A 25,501-nucleotide genomic window follows, 5' to 3' on the forward strand; every position below is an offset into this window, starting at 1 on the left:
GACATCTCCAAAAAGGGCTGCTGTATTTTCTTAATGCCGAGGGGATTTGCATGTTGATCATATAAGCCTTCTGGAGGTCTCGAAACAGGGCAGCCTACAGCTTCAATGCCAAAACCAGAACGTGGGCAGGTTTTGACTGGCTGGCTCAAGGCTAGAACAAGGAGTCAAAGCATCTTGAAAGAGGCAACTGCAAGACGCAGCTGCTCCCAGCTCCGGGTCCCACTGAATTATGAACAAAACCAGGAGCTCCTGCTTTGCATGCAGATAACCTGATGAGCGCCACTTTGGCTCTTGCAAAGGAAGCATCCCTCAGCATGCGTGGGAATCCCTCACCTCTAACTCTGGGGAGAAAAACCACACCGTAGCTGCACCCCGGGTTTCCACGGCTGCTGATGTGCTCCACATCCCTAAGAGGAAGGGCCTGCCTGGCTCGGAGACCAGGGCAAAAGGAAGGTGTGGAACAAAAGGGTGTATCTGCAGCCTCTGAGCAGGGTCCAGGGTTAAGCCTCTCCCTTATAACGATGGCAGCACAAGCATTGCTGGCTTTCAGTCAAGAGAGGTTTATGCCAGGTAGGTCTGATTAGAAGGAGCAGCATGTCCAGAGGGGGAGCAGCAAGCAATTTCACTGAGGCCCGGTTGGGAAAGTCCCAGCATCTAAATCAAGATTAATTCTTAAGCGCAGGATCCAGTGCATGTATAAACACCCTCCTCCTCCCTCATGTCTCCACGCCTGTGGAAACGCAGTGGGGAGGCCAATGAATCCGGGCATTATCAGTCCAGAGAGATCATCTGACAGTATCAAGTTCAGGTTCTGGCTTCATATCCCACATATTATTCTAAGTTTCTCCACTTTACCACTAGATGTACCCTATACTCTACTGTATTGCACATGGCTGTTCCTCATCTCCCTCGTGATTTCTGAGCAGTGTGGTATCAAAATCAAGGGGATGACTCTCATACATGCTTATTTAAAGACAAGGGAGCCATACATCCAACCATTCAGACACTAAGAATAAAAATCAGTGCCTTCCATCCTTCATCTTATTTAGAATACACTTTTTTCTTTTTTTTTCCCAACATAAAGAGTTACTCAAGTTCACCAAGCTAGTCTGGGAAGGACTGAGCTGGTCAGATGCCCTAAGTACAATTTAGTTGACACAATTTCTTTACCTCTTCCACTGTTTTCTTCCCTGAGATCTTTCACTTACGTTGCTACCTTCAAATAACAGTAAATAATTTCCAAAGAATCAAAAAACCATGTTTTCAATAATTTGCAGTAAAGAAAAAGCATGTCTATCATTCAGAACATGACCAAACATCTCTCTTTTTAAAAAAAAAGAAGTCTGCTTTGTCTAAGCTTCAACTTTGTGCCTCCATATCAGAACCAACAAGAGCGCATGATGCATCCAAGACAGGTTGAAATCAGGACCATGATGTTCTTCAGGCCCCACGGAATGAAAAATGGCTCACAGAGTAAGAGAAGACGGTCTTCAAAATTACACTGATAACAACTCTTTTGAGAGATTTCTAGTCCACACCATCTTTGTCACTGTTTTTGTTTCATTCTGCTTAACAAATGTTACTTCAGCCCAAATTGTCTAGAAATGTACGAAAGAAAACACAGGGAACTCCTCTTCAAAGCTTCTGCCATTTGACATGCATGGGAAGTAAATCCTAAACAAACAGAAAGCGAGCAGCAGCATTTTTAGGAGCAATCACTTAATACACTGCTGCTAACCCCCTTAAAAGTCTCGTGAATATGACTGGAACTTAAGTCAAAAGTGCAGTAACATTATACCCTTGGGTTAAAGTGTTTAGTCAGTTGTTTGTTAAAACATGTAGAGAATCTGTATTGACAATGTATTTCCAGTGCTAATTACCAACATCACCCACTTAAGAAAGCAACCCACTCAGCCCTTGCCAGTTGTAATCACAGGAACCAGAAAGATTCAGGTAATTTTGCAAATCAGACACCATCTGTACTTGGACGAGTTTCTGTTTGTCTTCTCTTCTTGGCTTGTTCGTTATTTGTAGCCTCAAAAAAACCCAAAAATGACCCAAAAAGCCCTTAGACATGCATGCACACTTCACAGCAAGTCAAGATACATTCGAATACCAAAACCCAACCATTTGGGAAACGCCCTCTTACAACTGCAGAGCAATCTCAAAACAAATTTCAAGTACCGCCAAATACTCTAGTGGTAACCAGTGCTGAACACTAGCATGGGATAAACAAAATTAAGCTGAACAGCCAGAATTCTCCATGGCTATGCTAGCAAGAAAGCCATTGCAATGCATGCAGTGAAAGAGCAGGGTGGGGTGAACGGGTCCCAAGAAGGATCAGATTGGGAAGCCCTGACTCATTTTAGCCACATAACCAGGCACAGCAGGAGAACCCCCAGCTAGTGCTCCCCACGGCACCCAGGCACTGCAATCTTGCCGGCACAGCAGCACTGCTCATTATCCTCCCGGAGGCCCCAGCGCTTATTAGCTCTGTCTATCAGGGCTAACACAGCCCTGGCGAGCCTCCCCGCACAGCAGCGTGCGGCGGCATGTGGGTGTAAGCAGCCCCCTTGGCGTCTCCCCGAGAACTGCTGCAGCCCAAGATGCCACACAGACGTGCCGTAAGCATCCCCCCAAGTTCAGTGCAGGCTGCCGCGCTGCCCATCTCCCTGTGAGATGAGGTTCTCCCAGCAAAGCAGAAATAGCCTTACAGCGGGGTGGCAGATAGCATCATTAGGATGACATGAGCATTATTATTTAGATCCACCAAGACTAGCTGGATGCACTATGGCTGCAAAAGCCACCTGTGATTATGTTCAAATCACAGATTAGAAATCCCTTTTCAGTGTTACCAAGACAGTCTGCAAAGTTAACCAGCGCCATGCAGCTGCCAATACGTGATACCTAAGGATATATGATACACTCACATGCACACAAAGCATTTTGTATTTTTATCCTAGAGTAAAATTTTGCTTTGCTGTGAATAAAGGCAAGTTGTAAGCATGAGTGAGAGGAAAGATACTGATCTACAAATCCAAAAGAGGGGGGGTACCATTTCTGAATAATTATGCTGTATTCGCATTTAAGCAACTACTTGCTACGCAGAATCAGCAAGTTCAAACAGGCTGAGATTGATACAACTGCATTCCCAGCTTGGCTCAGTTACTCCTGTTCCCTACCAGCAGTGTTGTCAGAACACCTCAAAGGAAAAAAGGGAGACAAATATTTGCCTGATGATGCTGTGACAGGGAAGTGATTCAAACCATGCCTCCAAAGCAAAGCTTCCCAAAGGACAGCAAAAGAAAGCATTCATTCGCAGTTCTCATCAACCCTTGCATAAGGGAGGGCAAAAGAGGAGGGAAATGCAGTGTGAGCTTCCCAGTATCACTTCACCAAACTGCCTGCCCGCAGTCTGCACTAAATTCAGAGCAGACCTAAATTAACAATGCCAAATACTGCAAGGAGACTTCCAAGCCATAAGAAATTCTTTCATAAGGGACAGTATTAAACAAGATCCTTCTGAGGCCCCCGTACTTACTTAAGCTTGGAGACAAAAGTTTATTAACAATAAAATTAAGCAGGAGTAAGAGTTTTAAAAGTGTACCAAAAACCTGGCCTGGGACATTCTCAACTGCTGTTTTCTTTCACCTTTTTGGAAATTTGTGGTTTCCAGGCATGCCCTTTAGTTATCACGGTATATAACCTTAGTCAATGACTTCATTGCTGATTGTTCAGGAAACTTAATGTTTAAAGAAAACAAGTGTTATTAGACAGGAAGGACAATTAAAGCAGTTTTAAATTTTAGCATCAGGAAAAAAAAAGGGAGGAGAGACAGAGAAAATTAGAGAAAGGATGTCAGAAGGGGGAAAAGTTTTATCCTTAAGAGCAAACATGGTTGAAGAAGTCCCAGATACGTCTTGCCTCCCCCCCGAAACTGCACCCCTTTACCAACCAAGCAAACATAAGCCCCAGCTACTTCCTAGAACCAGGCAAAGCCCTCATGCAGTTGCTTCCCTCTCACACTCCGCTGTTGAGCAATCCTGATGGCACACAGCACAGAACAACTTGCTGCGTCACACAGCTAAAGGAGGAAAAAATAGACAGCCACAGCAATGCTGGGGACACTGTGCAGATGGAGCCGAATACCTCCCCCCGCCACACACACACACGCGTGCAAGCAAGGAAGCTGCACTAGATAAAGAGAAGCACATCTTCGTTAAAGCAGGGTCTTCGCATCACCCCGATATCAGCAGTCACCAAGTAACTCGAGGGGCAAGGAAGTAAGGGGTTATCACTGCATACACACACAAGTTGTGCAAACTTTTCCCAGCGCTGAGGACGGCATCCTAGCTAGCAAAAGAGGTTTCACATGCTCAGCCCATTTCCTCTCCTGTTCCTGAACATGTGGTCCTCCTTCCTCACCAGCAGTGATCTCACAGCATTCCCCCGCCGAGCAGAGAAGCACTAGGAAAAGGTTTCACGTCTTGCTAGATGTCTGTTTAGTCAAGTGTAGCAGCTGGAAAGAGAAGTTCCCGCGTAACTTGTGCTACTTTACAGGAGTTTGGGAACTTTCGCCCTCAAGTAATATTAATTTCAGTGCAGCCCATGAGCAATATGGATTGCCTTACTCTCTTTACCCTCAGTTTGAAACTGTCAAGAAAGACGACATGTTGAAGTGGCTTGATGTCAAAAATGAGCCACACGGAAGTTGTAAACCTCCTCTGTTTTAAGACATCTTTCCACATGAAGGACTGGCGAGCTTACTCTGAGGATTTACCAAAAAATCACTGAGAGTGTTTAGAAAACTTCAGCTAAGAGAGCAGCCTGAGGAACTCAGCGTATCTACAGATGCTCTCAAGAAACAGAAAGCAGTATTTGCATATTGTGTGCTATTTACCAGTTGTATAATGGCACTACTACATTATAGATCGTGTGCCTACGCTGCGTGCATCATGCAGCTGAGCATCATGGCTCAAAAAGCCAAGTGAAAGGCCCTGGCTAAGCCCAAACGCCAAGATTCCCCTCACCTTTTTTTTTTGCTTACAGCTAGAGAAGTTTCCTGAAATGCTGACAATCTACTGTTAACGAATAGCCTATTTTTAAAAGAGGGGAGAAAAGAAAGAGGAAAAAACCTGCTGACCCTGAGAGGGGGTATGTTCTGCAGTTTGCTGGTTCCAGCATGCTGAACTAGAACAGGTTGAGCAGGTTAGATACTGGGGGGAGAAAAGGTAAAGCTGGAAGACATGCATTAAAGGTGGAACGACAGCAACCACAAATGCAGTTTGAGATAGACTTTTTCCTCATCCTCGTCGGTACTTGGCCCAGGGTTCTTTTCAGACTACAGGAGGAACAGAGTGAACACACATTCATTAGAGAAGGGATGCAAGTATTTCTGATGTGCATGCACAACAGGCTGAGCAAAGATTACCTTAACATACAAACTCTCCCAGAAAACTTTCTCACCACCAGCATTTTCTACACAGAATCACCCAACAGAAGTACAAGCTAGAAGACAAACCATCAACCGAAATGCCAACAAAGTAACACATTATTTGTTAACTTTGGGAGCTAACATCTCTGCAAGAATCACCTTACTGTCAGGCTTATGGAAAAGGACTGAAAGTACCTCAACTCCCCGCAAAGATCGCCTGGATTTTCTAGTGCTTGCTAAGTTAAGGCTTGTATTTATTTTGTAGCTCTTCAAGGTGAGAAGGGGACGTAACATCCCTGAGAATACTAAACCTTCAGAGGAGGTGATGTTCCTGAAAGGGTACTTATGCGGAAAGATCAAGGTCTCACGCTGCTATGTGCTCTGTGGCTAGAGTCTAATCTGTCAAGTGGCTTGTGCTCATTTGAACTGCGACATGGATAACAAAGCAGCACTAAACTACACTCAATACGCTCTGTTATACAGAGATTTATGTTATTGCCCGTGAGGAGGGTGGTATTACTCTGCTACGTCAGACCACGTTCCCCTTGGCACAAGTCGCACCAGAAACTTAAACTTACTGAGAGCAGCGTGTCCCCCTTTTTTGCCTGCAGAAAACCAAAACATAAAAATCCACAACCTTAAAGCACAAGATCAGACTTAACTGTTACTTAAAGGCCACACACACAAAATCTAGGACTGAAAAGCACACTGAAGTCTTTCTTATGTTTAGGTACTGAAGAGCTCAGGAGATGCAAGTATAACGTTCCTCATTGTGTACGCTTCAGTTCTCAAGAACAATGGAGCTAATTAAGGTCAGCGTATAAATCTTAACTCTGCACTTCCTTGCTTCGCTTGATTCTAATCAGATCTCAGCATTCGTGTTTTTGTGTTAACTTCCTCTGCTGTTCTTTAATGATAACTGAAGGGGGATACTGTCCAAGGCTACAAGCAGCGTCTAACGGGTCTGAAATCATGGCATCTCCTTTCAGCTCTTACAGCTCACAGAGGTACTGTGGCACAAAAGCTCCTTCAGAGTCTCTCACCGCTGAAGGCATCCACAGAGGGTTTTTTGGAGGATCCTATTTATGTGTCATGTGAATTAAATAAAAGTTTATATAAAGTCTTTATAAAAGATGACCAATCTACTCAGCAAAAGTGAGACAAAAGTTTCTGCTTGGAACCATTAAAAATACTGCAGTCTTCTAATTCTCATCAAAGACACAGAGAAACAGACTCTTACCGTTACTGTTGTTGAAAAACCCTGACCTTTTCTTTCTTTCTTTTTTAATCTTCTTCAAAACATGGGGATCCCAGCAGAATACCAAATATTTACTCTAGGTATATCTGCTGACAGGAGAAAGACCAAAAAAACCTTCTCTGCCTGTTTCCCCATCCTTATTTACAAAATGTATTAGCGAAAATGTAAGAAACATTTTTTAATTGAAAGAAAACCAAAACAGGTATCACATCTCACTTGTTTCCTGTAACTACAGTTATCAACCACTAGTAGCATAAATTAGTCCTTTGTGTTCGTTATCCCTGCTCAAGAATTAGGGCACTTGCATTTGCCGAAGCTTATCTTTCACTAGCATGCTGACAGTGGTTAAATCCTCCCCCACGTATAAGGAATGGATTTTAAAGCCTGTAATACACCCCGCTTCTTCATATTTTAAGAGCACTGCCTACTAATTACTACACTGAAATAAAAGATCCTTAGGAGATGACCAAAGAGACATTTCTATTGTGCAAGACAATAAGAGAAGGCCTTTTCACACATATGAAGTGTCAATCATTTTCAGTGTGGCGAGTTCCTCGGCTGTTTGTTTTTAGCTTCAAGATCTTGTATGTTCAGTTTTTCAAAGCTGCCCAACATTTAATACCAAATTTCCACTTGGCTATCTTTGCAAACCACCAGAAACCAAACCCTGTTGTAATAAGGCAGTTCCTCTCCTCTTCCGGAAAAAAAGAACTCATCATCACATTTGGCTGTGCTCTGCCTCCAAAAACTCCCATCTTAAGCAAATGCCAGACTGCACGTGCTAGACTGCTGAGATCCCATTTGTACTTAGAGGCTGGGCATTGTTATTGCACTGCACCCTACAAAGCACACACAACGTACTGGAAGCAGGCCAATGCCATAAATAACATGGGAGCAATTCACAGGTGGAATGCAGGGAAAGGATGGATTCAGCCAGATCTTGAGGACATTCTGCCTACTGGATATTTGCAAAGTCACAGGCAGCCTGTACGCATGCCTGCCAAAGAAACACAGATCCATGTTAAAGAGAGTGGGGAGATCATTAAAGCATATGCATCTGAACCCCTGTGGCTTTATCAGGATGCAACACTCATCTTCCAACCAGTATGTTACAATCTTCACCAAGCGTATGCTCTTCATTTGCCAGTGGAGATGGCCGGCTAAAACAGCAGAATTCACAGGTTACCCTCCAGCATGTGCGTTTTCCATCTTTCTCAAAAAACTCATTCAGCAACATATACGCACACATAAAGGGTTGTTTAAAAAAGATGTAATTTGAACATCAGAATAGTACCATACCCTGATAACAAAAACAGCTGTTTGTCTCTCCACAGCACACTAAAAAGAGAAGTTTAGGAAAATTATCTAGCACTGAAAATAAGACTGAGAATGAAAGTGCCTTCTTAATTAAAAGAAGAAATACCTTCTTTGATAGGACCCTTTGTAAGCGGGCTTCAAAGCATAGCTTCTGCGATCCAGATCTTCCAATCTGAGTTTCAAAGACTTCTGCATGTGGTTGTTGCATGTGGTGTTTCGCATGTGCCAAACAAACAAAAAAAAAAAATCCCCAAACTTTGAGACCTGTTCCTGAGATGGTGCATAAACAGCCTACAAGTACCTAAGTAGGATGTAAATAAAAAGCGATTATGAAGAATTTTGCTAAGTACGGAGTAAGGAGCAGAAGGAAAGAAAGAAGATAGATAACTGTGACGTTTTTGGTTTCATATGAAACACTTCAGTTAGTTTGCATTACCACACTTACATGGACAGCCTTGCGAATATCAGCCATGGACACTGCAGCTTCATTTACCAAACTGGGGAAGCTGTGGCTGAAATACATATATTATCCCTTTAGCCTTTTCAGACTTGCCACAGAGCCTTTAATAGCTACCCACTGGAAACTGGCAGGAAGGTCATTTCTTGCCTCCCTTCTGGCATTTATATCCTATTAACATTTTCAAGTTGCATGGAGAGCATATCTTTGGCAGGGAGGAAAATATGATTTTAAAGTGATAGGCACAGACCATCCTCAGTGACAGAAATGGAAAAGGAGCTGTTGGCAAAGTCTCCTACTCTCAAAGGAAACCCTTCTGGAGCAAGTGGAGGCATTGCCCTTCCCCCTGAAGCCTGATGCGTGTTCTACTGGAACACAACACAGTAAGTCAAGCAAAGTTTTTTCTCTACCTCAAGGTCCCTTGCTAAAGCTTACAAGCCACCAGCACCACTAAAACCCACAGCAGCAGCCTAACTCCTCTGTCTGCATTTTGGGGAGATGCAGCAGTGGAGATGGAATAAGAGGCTTGCAATCTCCTGTTTGGTGGCAAAGACTTGACTCAAAAGGGTTCCTCAGAGTTGACACTATTCGTAGATAAACTCCCTAAGGAGCTACCGTGACAGTACAGATGGAAAGCCTTTGGAAAGCCTACAGTAATTGCAATCTATTGATTGAAAACACTACTTTGGAAATCCCCAGCTCTTTCAGAGCTACAGGAAACTCTTTATACACACATACACCCTCCTTCCATATAGTTTATGCTCCTGCTAGAGATCTGAGAATTTCCAACTTTAATTTACTGTGATCAAGAGAAACCCATAGTGTCTGTGTCTCTAGCATAAAAGTGTGAGAATTAGCGTATCATAAATTGCAGACTTTCTTATGTACTGATCATCACAGTGCCATTCCAGTTACAGGAATTTTGAACTTAAAATTACTATGATCTAACGCCTTCCTCCAAATTCCTAGAAAGCCCCAAGAAAACAAGCCTCCAAACCCCCGAATCAGTCCCTGATGCTAGAAGGCTTGCTATTTCTAAGAAGACTTGCTCCTTCCAGTACTGGTCAAAACCAAATCTCTGTAAAAAACTCAGCATTGTCTCCAGCCCTCCTCCTCCAGAGCAATTCCTGTTCCTGATACCAGACACTGATGGATCTCCCAGTTATCATACCAGATTGCAACAACCCTCCCCAGACAGTAAAGGCAACACTGATATGGAGGCAGTTAGCTTGACAGCACATTTGGAAGAATGAGAAAATCAGCTTTTCACGCTGGACATTGAGCACTCTCCAGAGACCTTTGCTCTCTCCAACAGCAACTGTCCCCACAGGAGGCTCAGGCCACTCCTGAGCAGTCTGGCAGCTCTAAGAGAGTTTTCTGAGATGCCCCAGGCTCATGGTTCCCTGTTGAAAATCCTGGCCAAGAGTCACCCTGGTCAGAAAAGGAAGCAGGTTTTCACTTTTTCTGAATGGTGCTGCACAAGACAACCTTCTCCCTCCACCCCTGTCTGCTGTGCCCATTCAACTTGACTTGTTGACAAAGAGCCAAGGAGCACAACAAAAAAACCCTGGACTTTATGTGAGAGGCTATGACTCATTTACAAATGAAGTGCTGCATGTATTGTGGGAGTCAGGAAGGGCAGAATCAGTTTACCAGGTAAAGAGTATGTGTAACACCCCAACACAGCTAAACTTACCCAGAGAAGAGATGGGCAGAAAAGAGTGTTACCACTCCACAAAAAGCCTGGCTATTGCAAAAAAAATTTGCCCACATGCAAAAGAACAGCAAATAAGAGCTCTGGAGGGTCTTTTCCTCCCTTCAATTAATAAAGTGAGGGAGAAGAAAAATTACTTTCTATGGAGAAGACGGGCACTTGAGAATGTAACAACACTGATAATTTCTAACCCAAAAAAGCAACCAAAACTCCTTCCCTCCTCTGCTCAGCTGAATGTCTAATGACCTGGCTGCTACGAGGTGGAAAAACAGATCAGAAATTTCATCCTCTGCTGGAACAGTAATAAGGACTCCCATGGCACAGTATTTCCCTTGACAAAACCATTTCATTGGACTTTTTCCCCTAAAAGGTCTTTTAAAAGTTTGGATTAAAAAAACAGTACAGACAGTTAAATAAGAGCCAGAACAAGGCAGAGGGGGAGAAAGAGAAGAGAGGATGTACATAGTATGTGCCTATACATTTTTTCACGTTGTTCAGATACTGGCAGATTATCTTCTCTCTCACTCCTCTCGTGCGCCAAGCTTATTTGATGTAAATGCAGTAGTTCTTGGGGAGGGTCCTGCAGAACCTTCACAAGCTATGTTGATTCTTTAGCAGCACATTCATAACTTTCTGCTAAGCCTACAGATTCTCTCTCTGATCCCACACTCTGTGCGATGCTCCAGGGATACCACCACACTGGCTACCAGAGGCACGTTAGAAATCTTATTCTTTGCTGGTTTGGGTATATATCTGTCACTACCTAGATACCATAGCACAAAAATAGCGAACAATAAAGGAACTGTGCGCAAAAGCAGAGAAAGATGGACTTGTATTATCATCCAGCTGGTGCGGAAGAACAGACACGGCACCACCACAAGCAAGGCCTGCGGGAGTTGCACACAAGGCAGGACCTGGCAAGCAGGTCCTTGCTCTGGGATCCTGAGGCAGAAGCAGTTTTGAATGTGATGTGAGAGGCATTCAGCCACAGCACTGGCAGGCCACTGGACCTGAAGCTACAGCTAAATTTGAGATGCCTACAAAAGAAATTTACTTCACACCATCTTAGACTAGAAATACCTGTTTTGGAAGGAGGTACACAGTGGGCAAAATTAACATCTTCCTTGTGAGTGTGTCATAGCACCAGATAACAAATTTCATTTCACTCTGTACTTATCCTCATCTGCCTACTTGCACATTCATGCTTTCCACTTCAGCAGCAGGATTCTGTTATAGCAACAAGAAAAGGCTATTCACCGCAGAAAATCAGTGGCACGGTCCTGCCAAGCACAACCCTCCTTTAGCAAAATTAGCCTGTTTCAGTGTGCTCAGGTTCTTGCCTGACACGGGTCTGGCATCACTTGTTGCAGTGCCACAAAGCTCAGTAACAGGTTTCTGCAATGTCCCACCAAGCTGCTGCGGTGCGGGCCTACACAAGAAGGAGTTTTACAGAGCAGACAGGAACCTACCAGATGGAAAGAAATTTTAAGAGGAAGATTTTCCTTGCATGAACTTAGGTCCTTAGTACAGTCAGTAAATACAGCACTCCGTCCTGGTAACTTCAAGGAACATCTTGTTATGAGAAAAATTTAAAATCAAATAATCTCCTCATCAAAAGGTTCTGATCTGTACTTACTTCTTTTGGGCAAGTTACGGAGCCTGGCAATTCTGGCAAATTTGCTGCTAAAGCATGGTAAGTGTTACTATACGGGGAAACCCGCATAAGCAAAGGTGACTACATCAACATCTGATAGGCCTGGGGTCAAGTCTCAGGGGAAGCTTCCCTTTCCTGCTTCTGGGAGAGGACAAGGAGATGCCTAGTGAGCAAAAAGCCAAACAAACCCCCCAAGCAGTCCTTCAGCAAGCAGCCTGGGCTGAGGGCCGGGACACAAGCGTCCGACCACCCCAGAGTCCCAGCACTGGAATTCACCCTTGGATGCTGACAGTGGCATCCGCTGCAACTTAGCAGTTGCCCTGCTTTCCTCACGGCAGAGTAATCACCCAGTCTGGCAAACATGTGGCTCGCAACACCTCTGGTCAGATGAGTCAAACGTGTGATTTATTCAATGCCCAAGGCCAGTATCTCCTCTGTACATCTTTGCGTCCTTCCCTTCTCCTTTTAGGTCCCTCTCTTCAGCTCTCCCCAATTCCAATCAAGTATAAGTTAAATAAATATGGAATTACAAAACTGCATTCCCTCCCGTTTCTCCTCTGTTTTCACATAACTGTTTAACCTGGATAATATGATACAGAAAAGGTAAAGCTGCAAGCAGCTATTGCTTCCTTTGTGTAGCATTATGTTATCTTTCCCACTGTCACCAAAACCACCCCTTTCCTTCCACCTATAGCACACTGCTTGGAACATGACTGGTAATAATCAAGGAAACAAGATCTCTTCCCTCCCACACAGAACCAGTCTGTTACCATCACTCTTGTCATTTTGCTTATAAGCTGTATTCCTTTCCCCCACCTGTCTTGCAGTTTCTTTGTAGAGTGTAAATTCTTTGATATGGGGACTAAAGCTATGTGGGAATTCACAAAAGTCTTAATCAGCTCTGAGGTGTTCCACCCATGCAAATAAATGAATACTGAATTGGGGGATGAGAGTGGGGAAGGAACATCCACACGATTTAACATTTTGTTTCCCCAGTTGACAACTGTACATGTTGCTACATCCCTACGAAGGAAACTACATGAAATACGTTTGGTGACTTGGGTTACAGAGAATTTCCTGGATCTATAGCGCAGTAAGTTGCCTACACTACAAGTAAGTACTGATGTATGTATTTAAAAACAAGATCAATTTTTCCGAAGAGGCATCTCCACGATAGCACTTGGATACCTAACTACATAACATAAAACACCACCACAGATGTTCCGATACAACCACTTGCATCCACGACTCTGAAGCTACAAAATTAGAAGCTCCTAAACATCTTGGCTATACATTTTTGTCCTCTGAGAAAAATCTATCCCATTTCCCAAAATAATAATACTACTACTAACAAAACAAAAAAAGCAATACTTCTGGATACCTGTAACAACTCTTGATAATATATGAAGAGAGCTAGAAGACCTTTCTCAATTCTGACTTCCTCCCACAACTTAAGCATCATAGTAGTTCTACGTGTGTATGTCTGTCATGCCATACTTGTAGATCACAGATAGTCCACATTTTCTGCCCAAGTGTCTTTAGTCAGCTTGCAAGTCCTTCCAAGGAAACAAAACAGCCCCCTATCCTGTAATCCTTTTCAAACACCTGTGTCACGATCAGCACTCACCTGTGCATGTTTCCATTGGTGGTGAAGGACTGTCCACATACTGAACATTTATAAGGCCTTTCACCTGAGTGCACCAGCATGTGGCGATCAAGGGAGCTCGCTGAGCTCAGAGACTTTCCACAGATGCTGCAGGAATGGTCTGTCCCTCCAGTGTCAGTGTTATGCTAGAGAAAGCAATGATTTTTTTTCATTGAATGCCCTTTCTGAAGTGCCAGTAAAATATTAGCGAGAACTATAAACATCTTAAAAGCAGCTTTAAAAGGAGCCACTCAGCACAGTACCTTATATTAAGGTGTGCCCTGCATATACCTCTCCTCCCCAGCCCTCCCCCCTCAACTCCACCCCCACCCTTCATTTTTAACTCCTTAATGCCCCAGCACAAGTAGCTGTTTCATACAGCCTGCAATGCTTGCCACATGCAGCATTTCTGCTGGGTGTACAGCAGAAGGGGATAGAAAGGGATCCAGCAACAACCCATCAGACAAAGGGTACCTTGAAAAACTTTAAGCTGTGCAGTGATTTGGGGCTGGGTGAGTGGTAAGGAGGAAAACAGAAAAAGGATGTCATTACTAACTTCATGGCAGAAGACAGACACTTACAAACAAATACTCTCTAAAGATATTAATTTCAAACTGACTGCTTAGCAAGAAAACAGAAGTAAACTGCTTCTGAGTGCACATGCAGATTTCTATGGCCATAAGAATGCATTACAGGGCCAAAATATGACCATTAGCTACTGTGCTATATGTACCACTCTTTCTTACTTGCATTCAGAGACTTGAAGATTTCTTCACATACCAAAAAATCCCCCCAGGAGAGTAAGAAAAAAAAAATAAGTAACAGTTACAGTACAGGAGGGAAAACTGAAGTAATAAGTATCTAGTGGTGAACCACAACCTTAGCATCCAAAGCAGAACTTTCTGACATAGAAAAGGCCAAACCTCCTTATAAAGTATGCATATATTTCAAGAGGAGCAAGAAGAGGCCTGTAGCTGACAAAAAAAGTGCATCATCCATTAAAAAAGTGTATTTTTAATTCTGCCTCCCCAAATTGCTATTCCCTGTGAAGGACTGAGAGGCTCTTCTACACTGAGAGGATTTAAAAATTGTGTCTTCCTGCTTCTGAATTTGCATGACCAGTAAAGGGAATTCTACTCAAACAGGATAAGAAAACAGGACTTATGCCTCATGGTGGAAGTGGTTTTCTCGATCCTTGGGATACCTTAAGCTATGCAGAACAGGACATACATCCTTGTTTGATCCACTGCGGTGCGGGAGGGGTACTGTTGGGGAAGGAAGGGAGGAAAATTACCCACCTCAGGGTTGGGTTTGTGGGGTTTTTTTTAAAAAGAAAATACAAGGGGAAGGCTAAAATAAAAGAAAAACAATTGAATAAAGCTATAATGGAGCATTTCTGATTTGCACATGGAAACGTTTTTCACCATTGCAGAATGCACACAGGCAACGGTGACACTCTTAAAAGTAACGGTGACACTCTTAAAAGTAAGAAATCAAGAGCCGGTACTCTGCGTACCTGACGAATGTGCATAGTTAGCTGGTGCTGTGTAGTGCAAATCTTTTCACACAGAGGACAGGTATAGGAAGACTTCTCTTCTTTCATTTCCTGTGAACAAAACAAAACAAAAAAAAATCAGAAGGAATATCGATATAAAAGAACTAGAAAGCTCTTACTGCTGGGGATGGAAAAAATATAATCCATCCTAAGTACAAAAGGCCACTGCTAACAGAACAACTTGCATGTATACATTTATCATCCCGATAGCTCCCTCAGGGAAGTTTCAGAAACTTCTGAATTTATAAATGGGGGCCATTGCAACTACCGCAGAAGTATGGCAGCTGTTTTAACAGCACACGGATACTCAGCAGTAGCAGTTTAGGACAGGAAGTGAAGGCAATTATTGCAACCAGCTCAAACTGCCAGGAGGAATTTAGGTGAGCAGAAAGTAATTACTGGAACACAGCCAGAATATGTGGGCAAACACCACTAATCTTCCCAAAAGATCTTTAATAAGCACACGTCGCCGGGACTTCAGGTTTTCCACCCTATCTCGACGGCAAGGCACTAGCTCGGTGCCGTTTTCTAGGGGCTGTATGTTCTGCTCCGTGGCTGACTCAGAAAGAAGAGCGGCGTTTACTGAATCATCAGCACCATTTCCCTTAGCATCCTGTGTTTCTCCTGGAAGCATCCCATCCAGGCACACCGGCCAGGCCCAACCCTTCTGAAGCTTGCAAGATCTGATGAGATCATAGTGAGAAAGAGGTGACAACGCAGGAGTGTACGTGACTCAAAAAGAACACATTATGAACCCGGTTATTCTCCACCCAGGTGAGAATCAGGAGTAACCATGGTCAAACCGTAAGTACAAACAATGAAGCCGACCAGAGAGCTCAGTCTGATTTAAGTATGCCCTTGAGACACCGAGCAAATCCGCCACTCTTTCAGCCAAGGATGAAATGGTACTCTTGCAGGAAACAAAGGCGTTTGCCTGAATTGTCCACAAGGATGGCTACTGCACGACATAAAGGGTATTTTCACCACCTCACTAAGAAGCCCAGGAATGGCTTCTGCACCAACATCTGTATATTAAAAGAAAGATGGTCTGGCACTAAAAATTAAACCTCATTTTTCTGTAGGATGATGCAAATCTTCACCAGCTAGATAGATCTACCACCTGTTACATACGCTTCTGGTGATGAGAGACTACAAAAACCATCTCTGCATGACCGATGGGAAAGCATAATATTTATGCCAAAAGGACATGTTCTACTGAACCTCTTTGCTGGCTATTTTAGGTATCATTAGTAAAACCATGAAAACAAGCAAAAAAGAAAATCCACCCTCGGTAGCTCTTTAGTCGGGAGGGATTTGATGGGTATGAGTGTTATCTGTGCATTTCCTCTCTTCACACAGCTCTTTTCCCCTTTCCCTGTCCCAAAAGTCATCAACTCAGAAGCAATCATTTCCAGATTGGCAGACGCAGGCATTTGTGGAGAACACTGACTAACCCAAGCCGCTGTGACAAATTCTCCAGCATGTTAGGAGGAAAGGTGCTGACACAGTGTTAGAGAGAAAAGAGTTTTTTAAGTCTCAGTAAAGGAATACCCCCTCCTACATAATTTGGGGAACCATTCTGGAGAGTCCCCTATTAAAAATCTAACACTGTTTTCAAAAATAGGGCCATGATATTTTTCTATTAACTTCAGTGACCTGTGGATTTGGATGAAGAGCTACTTTCCCATTTCGCCTGAAGTAAACAAAACTTGTGACCTCACTTCTAAAAGTATCAGGACTGCAAGGATTAGGTCTTCCCACTCCTCCCTACTGTTTCTCTTGGACATCTTTTCTAACTGTATTTCAGGGCTTTCTATCCTAAAGCCAATCACTGTAGGCCATGCACACGGGCCAAGGCCTAACGTATTATTACTCACAAAACATTAGAAAGCAAGCAAGCAAGGCTGCCATTATGAAGTCTGAACACCCCAAGAAAATTAAAATGCATTACCCCAGTGCTCCCCCCTTCCTATATACAAATATACAACTCGCATACGCGCATTCTATCCTACTTATACAACTTTAATTTTACTATATGCAACCTGTTTGTGGACTAATGTTCAGCTCCAATTATACTGCAACCCTGTTAAAGTTGGCTCAGGACAGAGAACAAACACACTGTGCCGTGAGGAAAATCCCTGCAGCTGTGCTGACAGTTTAGATGGTGTTTAATCCCCAGGGTATCTCTGTGAAATTATCAACCTACCACTTTTTTTTTTGCACCCCCCCCCCCCAAATGAGTGCTGCAGTTCTACAGGATGCACTTGATTATTTCAAAGCCTGTCTTCTAGACTGCCTGTTCTTCGAATCAGCAAATTAACAGAAGATAGAGTAATTACTGGTTCACCTTGAAGCAAAGATCAGAAACACACTATAGCTCAGCCAGAACTGATTAGTATTGAATCTGGAGTTTATTATTAACTAAAACCCAAACTTTCTCCAGTGGTCACACAGGGTACATGCCGCATACCATAATGCAGCTCAAGCAAATCCAGGGTAGCTACAACAGGAATGCTGTTGACTGACCCAATCCAGACCAAAAAACATTAGCATCCCTACTGTAAAAGCACCCTCACTCACAGATTTAAAACCTAGCACTCAGCTACCCCACTGGAGCCAGGCTGGTGAAAACACACTTCCTGAACTGAAAGATAAAATTAGCAACTAACTTGTTTGCTACCCTCCCTTTAGTAAACCCATCTGGTATGACTGCTCTGCATTCAACTGATGGCAAATGCTTTTGGAGTTGTGCATTAGGTCTATTTGTTTTTCTCCAGCTCAAGAAACACCTTTGTCACATTTTTTTATTTTTTCCAAGAGCAAAGCAAATGAGAAGTTAAAATGGATGCTGCTTGATGTGAGAACATGTTTATTAGACTATGGGTAGACTAGAGCCAAGATAAATTCAGCATTATAAAGAGAACCATAGACTTTGGGACAAAGGTTCAGGGCAAAATGTTTCACTGCCAACTCATGGGAAACAGCAGTCAGACCCAGAAAACTAGCTAACTGTTATTATCCTTGAAATTATAATAAGGGGCACATTCTGACCAGAATCTAAGATCTGTGTGCTGCTACACACTGAACAATTCAGTGCTTTCATTCTGCTACACTGAAAGTGGAAATTTGCTGTATTAGAAGTTGCTAACCAGATTGATACCCACTTAATATTTCACATCTCACTTCTATTTTCTCAGTAATGTAGCCATTTGCCCCTCTGACTATAACAATCTTTCAACCTAAAAACAAACAGGCTATTTACTATGTTTTCAATGTATTTGTTTATTTTTATGCTGTAAGAATCCCTCCTTAATCCTGTCACATTTACTCTCAAGCTTCCTTTGATTCGATGCCCATCGAAATATCAGGTGGAATAAAGGTCACTAACGCTAATAAAGTTCCCTGAAGCTAAACCACACGGTGTACTGGCGGACAGCTGTGTAATAGCACTGCCACGGAGACTATTCTGAACTCCAGTGCCTTACTTCACATGACGAAATCAAGGAACCAGGACATCCCCTAAGTGGGAATACTACAAATAAACCTTAAAGCCAGGTGCTAGACAATATGATCCCCCACACACAGTTGCCAGCATACTGTCCAGGCTCTTCATTTAAGAATGTTCATTTACAGTTAATGGCTTTTAACTCCTTTCAAGCAAAAATATCCAAGGCAAGTCATAAGTCTGTCAACGGGGCAGCTACTCGGCAAGCTATTAATAAACTACTATAGGAACATCACATGAATCATGCCTCTCAACCTTTCTGGTCCCTGTTACATCTTGATTAATTTATAAATTCTCCGTGGTTCACTACAAGCTCTAAAGTCAAACGGACACAGGGATTTGGGGTATTTCTTGCTGTTCTCCAGCACTTTCATTGGTAGGGCTTGGCCCAGCAGGAGAAAAACATGGATATAAATAATCACAGCTTTAACCGATACAACTCTCTCCTTTCACTTGTTTAGATCAATATTGTTATCAACTGGCGTCATCAACTGGTAAATGGAAAAAAAGCGCTAAAAGCTACATATATTTGCTCTGCAAGATTTGTACGAAGCATTCTGCAGTAGCTCTTCAAAAGTTTTACTAACGATGAAGTAAGGGCATCTTACACTACACACATGTGAACTGAGCATCCTGATGGATGTTTTGTTCTAGCACCACCTCTTAACCTTAAATCACTTGGATCTTCCCCAGGGACGGCTGCACACCTCATGAGGGATCCCACACAATGGCCGAGCCAAGTGCCCTGCCACACCGCTCTGCTCCTCTCTGAGCTATTTCTTTTCTCCTAGTTTCATGGAATGAACTGGTGCCCCAACAGATTATGCAAATTCAAGAGCCTGGAGAAAGAATGCAGGGAAGAAGCAGCAATTCTTAGGTGGCTTTGCCATTGCTAGTGGCATCTGCTAGACCAGTTCACCATTGCATGACATCGGAGCTCGTGCTCAAATGTTCTACATGTGAATCCAAGCAAGCGGACCCCTTCGATTCCCAGTTTTCTGAAGTTATGTTCTGGGGAGCCACCAGAAAAAATACACAGAGGAGCAATGGCAGAGGCAAGAAATAGCCGCTGAGGGAAAAATGGCAAAACAATCAAAGAAACATCATTAAGTTTATAACTTCCCATGCAGCTGCTTGTCTCCCCTTCATCCTCCCTGTATTTGGGTTTACATACCTGGTTCCTCCTGCCAATCCGATTTGGTGCAGGAGACTTGGAAGGGGATTTGACATTTTGAGAATTCCCGCCATTTTCAGCAATCTTCCCCACATTCATCACTGCTGACATCATGGCGTCGATGGAGGACAAGTCTGCTCCGTCGGAACTGTCTGGTGAACTTGGTGATACCTTGTAGCTGTTTAAGCTTTCCAGCTGCTCCTCTGGAATTAAAAACAAAAACACACATAGGAGTTGCTAGGCCGTCTGAAAAAAAAAAATAAAATACCGCAGTACTTTCAGCTGCCTGTAACTCGCATCACACTCTGCTGGATCATCACGGAGAACAGGCAACAGCCCATAATAATTTGAGTTCTTGTAACAGGAAAAGTTTCTCATATTGGAACACATAGGACAACATGTACATTTCTTCTCATAGGACATTGATGTTACCTTCATTTTCAGCCATAATTCAGTATGGGGCTTATAGAGTGATTTACCTTAAACTCTCTTGCTGTAAAATGGTACTATTCATGGTACCTTGTGAGCACCATGAACTAGCAGAGCAGTACTGATGAATGCACGCTCTAGCAAGCACAATCATTCAAGCAAGCCCGTTTTAAGCAGACCTGCACAATTAAGGCATTAGTAACACAGTGTAGGGTACCAGGTTCTCCTTCTAGCATAGCTTAAGCCAGCTCTCTATATGGAATATGCTAAATTAGCAAAAATCAAAACAAAACCCCCAATGCCTCTTTACTGCCACAGCTGGCATCTATGTAGATTTTTTTTCTTTTTGGTCTACCAAGTCTTATCAGTCCATGGAGCACATGTGTTACATCCACGACTAATGCCACAGCTAAAGCTGTTCAGATTCAGAGTTCTCTGTCACATTCTGTATGTAGCAGGGATGCTCCTGTCTCAGGTACCAAATTCAAAACACACCTAAAATCTAATCTGTGGTTTCTCAACATACAGACATGTCAAACATGCAGGTAAGGCCTCCCATTTTCCTCTTTATGAGTTTGAAAAGGAAAATGCTTTCAAATTAAACACTCCTTTCCCCAAAAAGAAGTCTCCCAAACAAACAGGAACACCCTGCAAGTCTACTGCTCTGTCACCTCTGGTGGAGAGCACAGAATCTTAATGTGTGTTGTGAGAAAGTCACTGTAACACCAGAGGATGTGAGGGTGAACAAGGAGGAACATGTTTGTCTGTGAACATTTGATCTCTGCATAATACTGTTTTTGGAAGATGAGTTTGAGCATTATAAACAGGTGGTTTTTTTGAGGCTAAGTAATGTGGTGCCAAGTTACTGGGAGCCAAGAAAATCTTAGTTTGGAAGCCTGCAGTGGTAGTCGAGTATTTATGGGCCCATGCTTCTGCTCAACCTATTTTATACTTTTCAGACACATAAAGGTTAGGGATGGGGAAAGAAATGTATGCACCAGTGCTTCTGCTCAATGTATCTTATACTCTTCACACAGATAAGGGGTATGGACGGGTAAGAAATGTTTCTACAAGCCTTAACCAATGCTCTAATTTACAGAGTCACACAGAGCTAGTCAAACCAGTTACCTTCATTTTTATCCCCTGATTGACTCTGGCTCTCTCCTTGGTTGCTGGTCTCCTCACTTAGTGTAGTATCTATAGTAGCGTCTGGCTCTTCAGCCTCTTCTTCAGCAGCACCCTCTAGCACTATGTGAGGGAGAAGGGAAAAAGAGAAAGGGCTTAAGTTTTTCTGGAAGCCATTTTAGCGAAGTAAGACTACAGCCCTTTAGTTTGAGGGCTCCCCGACTGGTACGTAGGTCTGATGACAGCAGCACGCCAGCACAGCTAAGCACCCGCTCCCACGAGTGGCTGGGCACTGGGCTGGGAGATGCTGCTGCCTCTGCCAGTGGTGAAACCTGGGCAAATGAAGACAGGAAACCCTTACTGGCTTGGTCCCCAGTATTCAGCCAGCAAAAAAAGGAGGAGGGAGAGAAGGAGAAAGCAAGCTAGCATATCACCGACGGTCGTGACATTTGGTTAAGAAGTTGGAAGAATATTCTGCAGCTAGAGAATTTAAGTAACTCAATTTCATACACACACTCCTCCCCACTTCTCTTCTTGGAGGATTAACATTTACTATTTACTCCAATACGTGACTTCATGGTGACCTTTTTCTTCCTTCTAGCAGTGGTGAAATGACTACTGAGGTTTCTGGGACCATTCGGCACGTTCCTTGCACCCACTGCCCAAGGTTTCCAGATGAGTTGAAGACATAAGCAACCATCGTATGTGCCGACAGAATTTCTCCACACCCCCTTCTGAAACCACAAACTTATGCTATCGTTGGGGTTTCAGGAAGGATGCCTGTTCTGGCTGGAGAATGACAGGGCAGTTAAACATCGTTTTTAAAGGTGATGGGGAATGATCGACACATGAGAAAGAGACGAGTTCTCTGCCTGCAGCACCCACGGCGATAGCCTTCGGAAAAGGTTATCTGTAGTATGGAAAACTAGTGATACATTTTTAATGGAGAAATACACCTTTATAACCTTACAAGCAAAATATTTATTTCATTACAGAAACGAACACACTGTGGACATTTCATCACCTCAGATTTACAAATCGCACCCAGCAAACTTAATACAGGTTTTCCTTTTTTTTGAAAGCAGAGCCCATTGGCCTCAAACTGTGGTTAACTCAACAGGGTTTCTTCCTTTTAAAAAAACATATTCTCAAGGACGACATGCAAATCAGTCACGTAACACATCTTCAAATGCTGTTTGAACAGCATTTGCAAACAATAAATGACTACGTTATCCCAACTACTGACATTTTAGAGCACACAAGAAAAGGCAGACAAAGAGAAAGGGCCCAGCTTGTGTCAAGCAGTTCCTCATTTCACGAATGCCAGACAAAGCAGCAGATTCAAGCTTCCTATGTTTAACCGCCGACTGTCTTAGGAGCGGCACACCAATGATCTGACATAGCGAGCCAGTGCAGTCTAGAGACAAAACCTACGATCCAACTAAGCTCAGTGTCTAAGGCTCTGGGTAACATGAACTTCTTAACAAACACTGTTTTCAGTCTGCATCTTCAAAAACAGACCAAAAGACTATTTTTATGCTATCCTGAACAACTCAGTGTAACTCTTCCCTAGTCATTTTTGTACTTTTCTGCTACAAAAACACTAGTGGCCCCTGCGACACAGGGATTTCTTGATCCAAGGTGAGGCCAAGCACCCATCCTTCTGTATATTCTCCAGTAATTATGGGAGCTGTTTGTTTATTTTGTTTGTCCTTAACTGTTATAACTTTGCTGTTATTTTGTTTGTTTTTTAAAAAGGCCCATCTCATTCAAGGGCGACACAGTCATTTCCTTCCCCCCCCCCCCCCCCAACCTTTTTTTAACCACTTATGTGGTAGTTGACTTAATTTTGAATAGAATAAGCACAAGAGTTATTTTCAAGACCAGCCTCAATCTTCTAAGTTGCTTGCTCTATCTGCTTAGTACCACCAAAAATAAGGACCAGTTTAAATTATTTAGAGGGATTTCTGTTAAAATAATGCAAATAAGTGCTTTAGTCCTTAAAAAAAAACAACCAAACAAAACAGCTCTTCCTTCCAAAGTAGACCTATTCATTCCTCTTTCTGTCAATACCTCGGACATTAATGTCACCACTGATTCACCCTGGAAAAAGTCAACCTATTGTGTAACTGTGAAGACTCCTGTGTTGGCCAAGGTAACTTTAAGATAGCTGAGGAGCTTTGCAGAGAACTAGAGTCAGAATTCCTAGTGCTGCTTTTAGCAACAGTGAAAATGGGAAATGTTCATCACAAAGAGACAAGGCAGGCATACATGCACATATTAAACCTACCTCCTGGTTTAGAAACACCTGCCACCTTGCTCTCTGTTCTTGTTTCCGGAGGAGAACTATGTATTGTGCTATTACAGCCTTTCATAATTTCTATGAACCAACAATTATTTTATTTCTGAATCTAAGTACCTTCCTGCGAATGCAAACAAAGATGTACAGACACAGATCTTATTTTTAAAACCATTTTCTGTACATTAAAAACTTCCTATTTTGGAAGCAGTCAAAAGATCACAACTTAATTTCTGCAAAAATAGGTATTATTGTTGCATGCTTTTATTTACATATGTATTTTCCACTCTTTTGCATGAAGCAAAAATGCACCACTGAAACAAAGACAACTGCATGAGCAGCACACACCAATTTCAGAAGCATAACTTTCTATTTGCAATAGGATATAGAAACAATAAGAACACTGGGCCAAATCACTCCTTCCTGTGGGAAAACCCATGGCAGAGCGCCTTTAGGCAGGAACATACTGAGAGATTTCTCTTGCAGCTTTTTTTTTTTTTTTTTGCCTTTTTTTTTTTCCTCTTTAAATAAATGCATCACTGAGGACGAGGAAGTGTGGGGTTTTTTCCACAGCACCTATGAAACTCAGGGAATCAGACAGGCAGCAACCAGCATGGATGCTCTATGCCATGCTGCCTTCAGGACTGCAAGCCTTCTCAGGTCACACCAAATGCCCCTGCTTGGAGGTCGTGCTGATGAAGTCTTCTTCCTCCCTCTCCCAAAAGAAAACAAAGACCTCCAGGAAAGAGGACGAACAAGAAATAAGCTGGCAAACAGTGCAGCCTCAGGTTGCATTCAACATCAGACCAAAGCCTCTAGGAAACAGGGAAGTGGTCACAAGCATTCAAGTCATCTTCTACTTTGAAGAAACCCCCAGTGTCACAGTCATCTTCTGTGAAAAGGAGGAATAGCAGAGGGCAAGCGACTGAGCGACAGTGCTAACACATGGCAGGGTGGGGGGTGTGGAACCAAACAAAACAACACAGCAGCTCTCTTTGCAGGGCCACACCAAGAGACCTAGCTCTTCTGCGGGAATGTGTCCCCTCCACTTGATGATGTTGCTGAAGCCATGAAACTGGGGCAACTTCAGTCCCACAGAGAAACCTGAGGAGCCTGCTTCTGACAGAGGCCCACCCCTGATGCCCCACATAACCAGCTAATGGGAGAGTCACTGAGAAAGCAGAGAGCTAAAAAAAAGAAAAAAGCCTTGTTGCTTCCCATTCAGTCTGTACAGGAAGACACTTGCTAGACCTATTTCCTCCTTTGGGATAAAGTATGACTGCACTGTATGTTAAAGCTGAGCCCATCAACAGTTACTTCCCCCCTTCACTTATGTGTATTTATTTGTATTTAATTTTCTTGTTTTAAGACCACTCTCAACAGTTACAGCTGCTTCTCCTTCTGGTGAAGAGCATCACAGATGAAGCAAAAAGGAGAACATAGGCCACAGGGGAAGGAAGAAGAAGGGAGAAGAAATGATGAGTGTTCAGAGTCAGAGTCACTTGACTTGCCGTTGAGAGGTGGCTACACAAGCACGGAGCACCACGTCCCGGCCCCTGGGAGCTGGTACAAGTCTCTGCTCCAGACTGCTCCACTGTCTTTGCACATGAGCTCTCCCTTTGGAATAGATAGGAATAAACACACAATACAGGCAAGGAGGGGGAAAACCTGGTGTGTAGCACAAAGCTACTCATTGTTCTGCCTTCTGAAAAAAATCCACATTAATGTTAAAGTAGAAGCCATGCGCTAATTGGGCCAGGGAAAGATTAACACTCTCAGCCAAATACTTTTATTGGTTTCATTAAACATGCCGTAGTGTGTAGCACAGAACACAGGGGGGAGGAGAAACAGGGGAAACAAATGACAGTTTTAGGAATGTGCACCCCCACACACACGCATTTCAAACCACTTTTTCCTGTGAGGCCCAAACAGGAA

The 25,501-nt window shown here is 43.1% G+C and overlaps 1 protein-coding gene across 1 annotated transcript in view; it reads right to left on the reverse strand.

Moving 5' to 3' along the window:
* The window catches only part of RREB1 (ras responsive element binding protein 1), a 66,155-nt gene extending 44,773 nt beyond the window's left edge, over window positions 1-21,382 (reverse strand). Inside the window, exons 1-4 of the mRNA XM_009821804.2 lie at window positions 21,271-21,382; window positions 19,714-19,916; window positions 14,996-15,085; window positions 13,462-13,625 (exon numbers count right to left, since the gene is read on the reverse strand). Coding sequence (XP_009820106.2) covers window positions 13,462-13,625; window positions 14,996-15,085; window positions 19,714-19,827 — 368 coding nt within the window. The 5' untranslated portion in view covers window positions 19,828-19,916; window positions 21,271-21,382. The remainder of the gene's footprint in view (window positions 1-13,461; window positions 13,626-14,995; window positions 15,086-19,713; window positions 19,917-21,270) is intronic.
* Between the last annotated feature and the right edge of the window lie 4,119 nt (window positions 21,383-25,501).

This window comes from Gavia stellata, chromosome 3 (genome assembly GCF_030936135.1).
Source record: "Gavia stellata isolate bGavSte3 chromosome 3, bGavSte3.hap2, whole genome shotgun sequence".
Taxonomy (NCBI): Eukaryota; Metazoa; Chordata; class Aves; order Gaviiformes; family Gaviidae; genus Gavia; species Gavia stellata.